General features: G+C 53.4%; 2 protein-coding genes across 2 annotated transcripts in view; both read left to right on the forward strand.

Moving 5' to 3' along the window:
* Aoc2 (amine oxidase, copper containing 2) overlaps window positions 1-4,709 on the forward strand; it is a 5,899-nt gene extending 1,190 nt beyond the window's left edge. Inside the window, exons 2-5 of the mRNA XM_026790175.1 lie at window positions 1-1,194; window positions 3,058-3,343; window positions 3,522-3,651; window positions 3,922-4,709. The exon at window positions 1-1,194 is cut by the window's left edge and continues 107 nt beyond it. Of these exons, the coding sequence (XP_026645976.1) occupies window positions 1-1,194; window positions 3,058-3,343; window positions 3,522-3,651; window positions 3,922-4,188 (1,877 nt within the window). The 3' untranslated portion in view covers window positions 4,189-4,709. The remainder of the gene's footprint in view (window positions 1,195-3,057; window positions 3,344-3,521; window positions 3,652-3,921) is intronic.
* A 515-nt stretch (window positions 4,710-5,224) lies between these two features.
* Aoc3 (amine oxidase, copper containing 3) overlaps window positions 5,225-7,010 on the forward strand; it is a 14,753-nt gene continuing 12,967 nt past the window's right edge. The window contains exon 1 of the mRNA XM_005369061.3: window positions 5,225-6,902. Coding sequence (XP_005369118.1) covers window positions 5,303-6,902 — 1,600 coding nt within the window. The 5' untranslated portion in view covers window positions 5,225-5,302. The remainder of the gene's footprint in view (window positions 6,903-7,010) is intronic.

Genomic DNA, 7,010 nt, shown 5'->3' on the forward strand with positions numbered 1-7,010 from the left:
ACGTGACTGAGCTGGTGGTGGGGCCCCTACCTCACCTGTCCTACATGCGTGATGTGACCGTGGAGCGTCATGGTGGGCCTGTGCCCTATTACCGGAGGCCCAAGCTGAGAGTGGAGTTCGTTCAGATTTGGAGGTATTTGAAAGAAGTGGAGCTCCCAAAGGCACCCACCTTTCTGGCTTCTGTCTTGAACTACAATGGCTCTACCTTGGCACCTCTACATTCTTCTGCTAGCGGCTTCCAATCAGGGGACCGGACTACCTGGATAGCCCTCTACCATAACATCTCAGGCCTTGGAATATTCCTTCACCCTGTGGGGCTGGAGCTACTGCTGGACCACAGAGCCCTGGACCCCGCCCACTGGGTGGTCCGCCAGGTCTTCTACCTTGGGCACTACTATGCAGACTTGGCCCAGTTGGAATGGGAATTTAAGGCTGGCCGCCTAGAAGTGGTTCGGGTTCCTCTGCCCACACCAAATGGGGCTTCCTCCCTGAGGTCTCGAGTTACTCCGGACCCCCCTCTTCCCCCTCTTCAGTTCTCACCCCAGAGTCCCCAGTACAATGTGCAGGGAAACTTAGTGGTGTCCCCCCTCTGGATGTTTACATTTGGTCATAGTGTGTTCACTGGCTTAAGACTTTTTGATGTTCGGTTTAAGGGTGAGCGTGTGGCTTATGAAGTCAGTGTCCAGGAGTGCCTGACTGTTTACGGTGCTGATTCCCCCAAGACGATGATGCTCCGTTACTTGGACAGCAGCTTTGGGCTTGGCAAAAACAATCGAGCCCTGGTTCGGGGGGTGGACTGCCCTTACCAGGCCACAATGATTGACATCCATGTATTAGTAGACACAGAGGCAGTCCGGCTGCTCCCAGGGTCTGTGTGTGTATTTGAGGAGGCCCAAGGATTACCCCTTCGAAGGCACCACAACTATATAGGGGGTCATTTCTACGGTGGTTTGGCCAGCTCAGGCCTTGTGGTCAGGTCGGTGTCATCAGTGGGCAGCTACGATTACATTTGGGACTTTATACTGTACCCAAATGGGGCACTTGAAGGGCGCGTCCATGCCACAGGCTATATCAACACAGTCTTCCTGAATGGAGGGGCTGAGAGCCTCCTCTTCGGGAACCGCGTGGGAGAGCGAGTGCTGGGAGCAGTGCACACACACGCTTTCCACTTCAAGCTGGACCTGGACGTGGCAGGTGAGTTCTGGGGCTGAGGCTTGAGGGTTGGGAGTAGTGCACAGGGCTGGAAGCTTCCAGACCGGGCTGCAGTCTGAAAGGTGGTGAGGACAGTCTAACCTCCGGAGGAGGAGGAGGATTGTCTGAGTGCCGCTGTAGTCACACCTGGGCATCTGGTCAGATCCCACCTTCTGGTTCCCTCCCCCAGATCTGCAGTTGTGAAACTAACTTAAATGTAATGGCTGTGCCCTGCTGCCTTAACCAGAGGGATTGACCCAGTAAGAATTGGATGGGACTAGAGCCAGCACTTGGCCTCTTGAGCTCAGGGTGGGTGGATGGGACAAGGACCTGAGCAGAGGTAACCAAAAGTCTGGTTGAAGAGTTTGCAGTCGGGCCAGGGATGCTGTGGTCTGTACATGGGGAGGAAAGGTGTCAGGGTTGGGGATAGCTCTGCAGTTAGTGCCACTTAACAGTGTGGGAAGGCCACCCTCTCCTGTCATCGCTGTTAACAGTCCTCTGTTGTGGCAAGTCTGGGATAGGCCGGCTGCCGGTCTGGCGCTTGCTGCTCCTGGCAGACTCTGTGGAGGAGAGAAAACAAACTCATCCAAGCACATGGACCCAGAAAGAAGTCAACTCCACCAGGACCTTCATTTTACACTTGGGGAAACTAAGGAAGGCAGGGGAGATGGAACTAAGGAAGGAAGTGGCTGCCCAAGTGTAATGTCTGACCAAACATGTATCTTCTGAAACATTCTCGAGATTGAAGCCCTGGCACGTGTACCTCGCACACTGTGCTTGGGTTTGTGGTTTTTGGGTGTGGGGAGGTGGTAGGGGGTAAGAGAACCGAGGCTAACATGATGGCCATATATTATAATCTGACATACTTACAATCTGACAATTGGAAAATACTCAACATCTTGGGCTTTTAGGGTGTGTATCGTGGTCGCATTTAAGGGAACCAAATGTCCTGAGCCTCGAGGAAAAAGTGCTGTGCTGGGTGATGCAGGATTTGGTGCATGCAGTAGGATCGAAGAAGCTACAAAGCTCACTTTCGAAAGACTGGCAGTAGTGTCCCCCGTGTTAAGAGAGTGGAGTCCTGGAGCTGGGAGGAATCTGCAGGGACTGTGGAAGAGGACTGGCTTTTCCGTGTCGCTTCAAGTCTCTTTCATAGTCACAGGAATGTTTCAGTCAGCGTGTGTGTTTTCCCATGTGTTGAGCATAGCCATAAATCAGTATTGTGTTAGCCATTGAGACTCAGAAGGTGAGAGCGAGAAGCAAACTGTTGTAGGTCTACTGGTGAGGCCATACCAAGAGAGTCTTCTGTGTTGTGCTACCCTAAGAGTCTCCAGCCATATGTGACTGCCACGTGCTTTAAGACTGGGTCTCGCTATTTAGTAGACTGGCTTTGGACATACCCCCCTTTTTCCTTCCTGCCTGCCTGCCTTCCTTCCTTCCTGCCTTCCTTCCTTCCTTCCTTCCTTCCTTCTTTTTCTTTCTCTCTCTCCCTTTCAGTTTTGAGACAGGGTCACACTGTGTAACCCTGATTATATCGGAACTCTTTGTAGATCAGTCCAGACTTGACTTGGCAGCCGTCCCCTGCCTCTGCCTCCCAGGTACTGGATTTCAGGTATGTGTCACCCCGCTTAGCGATGCTTAAGCAGCTAGTGTGACAGACGAACTGGATTTTCAGTATATGTAGCCACATGTGACCAACAATTATCCGATTGAAATGGTGGGTTAGCCCTTGCCCAAGCTTATGACTCCAAGCATAGCGTTCTCTGATGCCTGTGGTCAGATAGTAATATAGGCATCAAGAGGAGACCAAGGATTCTGTCTGAGCAACCTCACCCCAGTGTAGATTTCTCCCTTTCCTCATCCTGACAGGCTTGAAAAACTGGGTGGTAGCTGAAGATTCAGTGTTTGAGCCTGTAGCAGCCCCCTGGAGCCCAGAGCATCAGCTACAGCGCCTACAGCTGACCAGGCAGGTCCTGAGCAGGGAGGACCAGGCTGCATTTCCCCTGGGGAGCTCCCTTCCTCGATACCTTTACCTGGCTACCAACCAGACCAATGCCTGGGGCCACCAGCGTGGGTACCGAATCCAGATCCACAGCCCTCGTGGTATCCATGTACCTCTGGAGAGTGACATCGAAAGGGCTCTCAGCTGGGGAAGGTGAGGAGGGCCCTGGGAATGGGTGTGAGGGAAGGACGTGTCCCCCAGCCGTACCCTGGACCTGCCTTCAGATCCAAGTCGATATGGGATGGGAAATGTCTCAGCATCCGATCCAAGGGACTTGGAGGACTGTAAAGCTCTGATTTTTCCAACATCACCTACGTACATTCCTGGTCAGATACCAGCTTGTGGTGACCCAGAGAAAGGAGGAGGAGTACCAAAGCAGCAGCATCTATTACCAGAATGACCTGCGGACCCCGACCATGGCCTTTGCTGACTTCATCAACAATGAAACCCTCTTAGGAGAGGTTGGTAGCTTCAGAGGTAGAGGAGAAGGCCTTCACTTTTCCTGGCAACTTGGCTGGCCAGCCTCCACCTAGTGCAGGTCATCCCTACTAGGGGGCAATTAGTCACCACACTGGGACCCCCAGCCAGCTCCTTACACAGGTCATGAAGTGTTCTTTGTAGGAATGTGGTTGGCAGAGGCAGAAGCCAGGCTGAGGCTAGAGGCTGGGAAACTGCAGCTGGGAGGACATTCCTTGCCTCCAAAGGCCTCTCTCTGCTTTTCCTCCTTGCAGGATCTGGTGGCTTGGGTGACAGCCAGTTTCCTGCATATCCCCCACGCTGAGGACATCCCCAACACAGTGACTGTGGGGAACAGTGTGGGCTTCTTGCTCCAACCCCACAATTTCTTCGATGAGGATCCCTCTATCTTCTCCCCTGGCAACATCTACTTTGAGAGGGACGAGGATGCGGGGCTGTGCAGTGTCAACCCTGTGGCCTGCACCCCACAGCTGGCGGCCTGTGTCCCCAACTTGCCCTCCTTTTCCTATGAAGGCTTATAGGCCTGAGGATGTGGTAAGACCCCAGGGGCCAGGGAGTGAGCCACATGCACCTCTATTCTGTCTCCTGTGTTTTTAATCACCTGCCCCACCCCCACCCCAGGTTTCCACCCTCTGCTCCTTAGAAAACAGCCTCTGGCCACACTAAATCCCTGTGCCTCCTCTTCTGGGTTGATTCTTGCCTCCTGACTGTGTTTTGTTTTGTTTTGTTTTGTTGTTTTTTCTATTTGAGACAGGGTCTTTCTATGTAGCCCCGGCTGTCCTGGAACTTGCCATGTAGACCAGGCTGACTTCAACTTGCAGACATCTGTCTGCCTCTGCCTCTGGACTGCTGGGATTAAAGACATGCACCACTACTCCTGGCTTCTGCTAGCTGTTTAAATGATAATTTGTTTAAAAGTGTTTTTGGAATACTCAAACAAAATACCGCAAATCCTACCTTTTCAAAACTCTCTGGGGTTCACTTTACACCAGGCCTTATCTTACACGTGTGTATCTCAAAGGAACGGTTGTGTGTAACCGATAATAAAATGGTTTGCAAAAGTTTTACTTGAGTTTACTCTTTGGCTTTTGAAAGCATGTGGAGTTCCCGGGAGAATATTAAGAACTTTAGCCAAGGAAGTTTAGCAACAGAAAGATACACAGGAAGGGAGGTTAGACCTGGCCAAGGAATGTTGCTTGGGAAAGAGACTGGAGGTGGGGGTTTTTCTTGGCAGATGATCCTTCCCAGTGAAAGCAAAGGAAGCAAGCATCTGGCCCTCGAAAGGTGGGAGCTGGGGAAGAACTTGGCCTGGGGGCACAGGGTTATGGGGCAGACCCCCGCTCCTTGCTGGTAGTGGGTTCCCATGCACAGACTGGGTTGCTCCCCCATCTCTCAACCCAAACCCTGACCCAGAGAGCACATTCTGATGGGGAAGCCAGAGGACAAAGCCATGTAAGGTCTGTGATTATCACTGCAGCCAGCTCAGAGCCGCCTCCAACTCTGGCTCCAGCCTCCCTGCTCCCGCCCTCAGCCAAAGCATCAGAATGCAAAGAAGCTGCTAGCATCTGGACTCAGCCGAGAGGAGTCTGCGTCTGCGTCTGCGTCTGATGGAAAGCTGTCCGTCTGCACGGAACGATGACCCAGAAGACTACCCTGGTGCTCCTTGCTCTGGCTGTCATCACCATCTTTGCCTTGGTTTGTGTTTTGTTAGCTGGCAGGAGCGGAGACGGGGGTGGACTGAGCCAACCTCCCCAGTGCCCCTCCGTTCCTCCTAGTGCCCAGCCGTGGACAAATCCTGGCCAGGGTCAGCTCTTTGCAGACCTGAGCCCAGACGAGCTAACAACTGTGATGAGCTTTCTGACCAAGCACCTGGGGCCAGGGCTGGTGGACGCAGCCCAGGCTCGGCCCTCAGACAACTGCGTCTTCTCGGTGGAGCTGCAGCTGCCTGCCAAGGCTGCAGCCCTGGCTCACCTGGATGGAGGGGGCCCGCCGCCTGCCCGAGAGGCGCTGGCCATCATCTTCTTTGGTGCACAACCCCAGCCCAACGTGACTGAGCTGGTGGTGGGGCCCCTACCTCACCTGTCCTACATGCGTGATGTGACCGTGGAGCGTCATGGTGGGCCTGTGCCCTATTACCGGCGCCCTGTGCTAGCCAGAGAGTATCAGGATATCGACCAGATGATCTTCCACAGGGAGCTGCCCCAGGTTTCTGGGCTCCTTCATCACTGTTGCTTCTATAAACAAGGGGGCCACAACCTGCTCACATTGACTACAGCCCCCCGTGGTCAGCAATCGGGGGACCGGACCACCTGGTTTGGATTGTATTACAATGTCTCAGGGATTGGGTTTTACCCACACCCTATTGGCTTGGAGCTGCTGGTAGACCATAAGGCCCTGGACCCAGCCCTGTGGAGCATCCAGAAGGTATTCTTTCAAGGCCGTTACTTTGATACTCTGATTGAACTGGAGGAGCGCTTTGAGAATGGCCTGATAAATGTGGTGCTGGTACCAAACAATGGCACAGGTGGGTCCTGGTCCCTAAAATCCTCAGTGCCACCAGGTCCAGCTCCCCCTCTGCAGTTCCATCCCCAGGGACCCCGCTTCAGTGTCCAGGGGACTCGAGTGGCCTCCTCGTTGTGGACTTTCTCTTTTGGCCTTGGAGCTTTCAGTGGCCCGAGGATCTTTGATATCCGCTTTCAAGGGCAGAGGGTGGCCTATGAAATCAGTGTCCAGGAGGCCATAGCTCTGTACGGTGGCAATTCCCCAGCAGCAATGATGACCTGCTATATGGATGGTAATTTTGGCATTGGCAAGTACTCTACCCCACTGACCCGTGGGGTGGACTGTCCTTACTTAGCCACCTATGTGGACTGGCATTTCCTTCTGGAATCTCAGACCCCCAAGACACTACGTGATGCATTTTGTGTGTTTGAACAGAACCAAGGCCTCCCGCTAAGACGACACCACTCGGATTTCTACTCCCACTATTTTGGGGGTGTTGTGGAGACAGTGCTTGTGGTCAGATCTGTGGCTACCTTGCTCAATTACGACTATGTGTGGGACATGATCTTCCATCCCAACGGGGCCATAGAAGTCAAATTCCATGCCACGGGTTACATAAGCTCAGCATTCTTCTTCGGTGCTGGTGAAAAATTCGGGAACCGAGTTGAGGAGCACACACTGGGCACGGTACATACTCACAGTGCTCACTTCAAAGTGGACCTGGATGTGGCAGGTAAGACAGTCAGAGGAGCCGGGCGATGGTGGCGCATGCCTTTAATCCCAGCACTCGGGAGGCAGAGGCAGGCGGATCTCTGTGAGTTCGAGACCAGCCTGGTCTACA

Source organism: Microtus ochrogaster, unplaced genomic scaffold (genome assembly GCF_000317375.1).
Source record: "Microtus ochrogaster isolate Prairie Vole_2 unplaced genomic scaffold, MicOch1.0 UNK44, whole genome shotgun sequence".
Taxonomy (NCBI): domain Eukaryota; kingdom Metazoa; phylum Chordata; class Mammalia; order Rodentia; family Cricetidae; genus Microtus; species Microtus ochrogaster.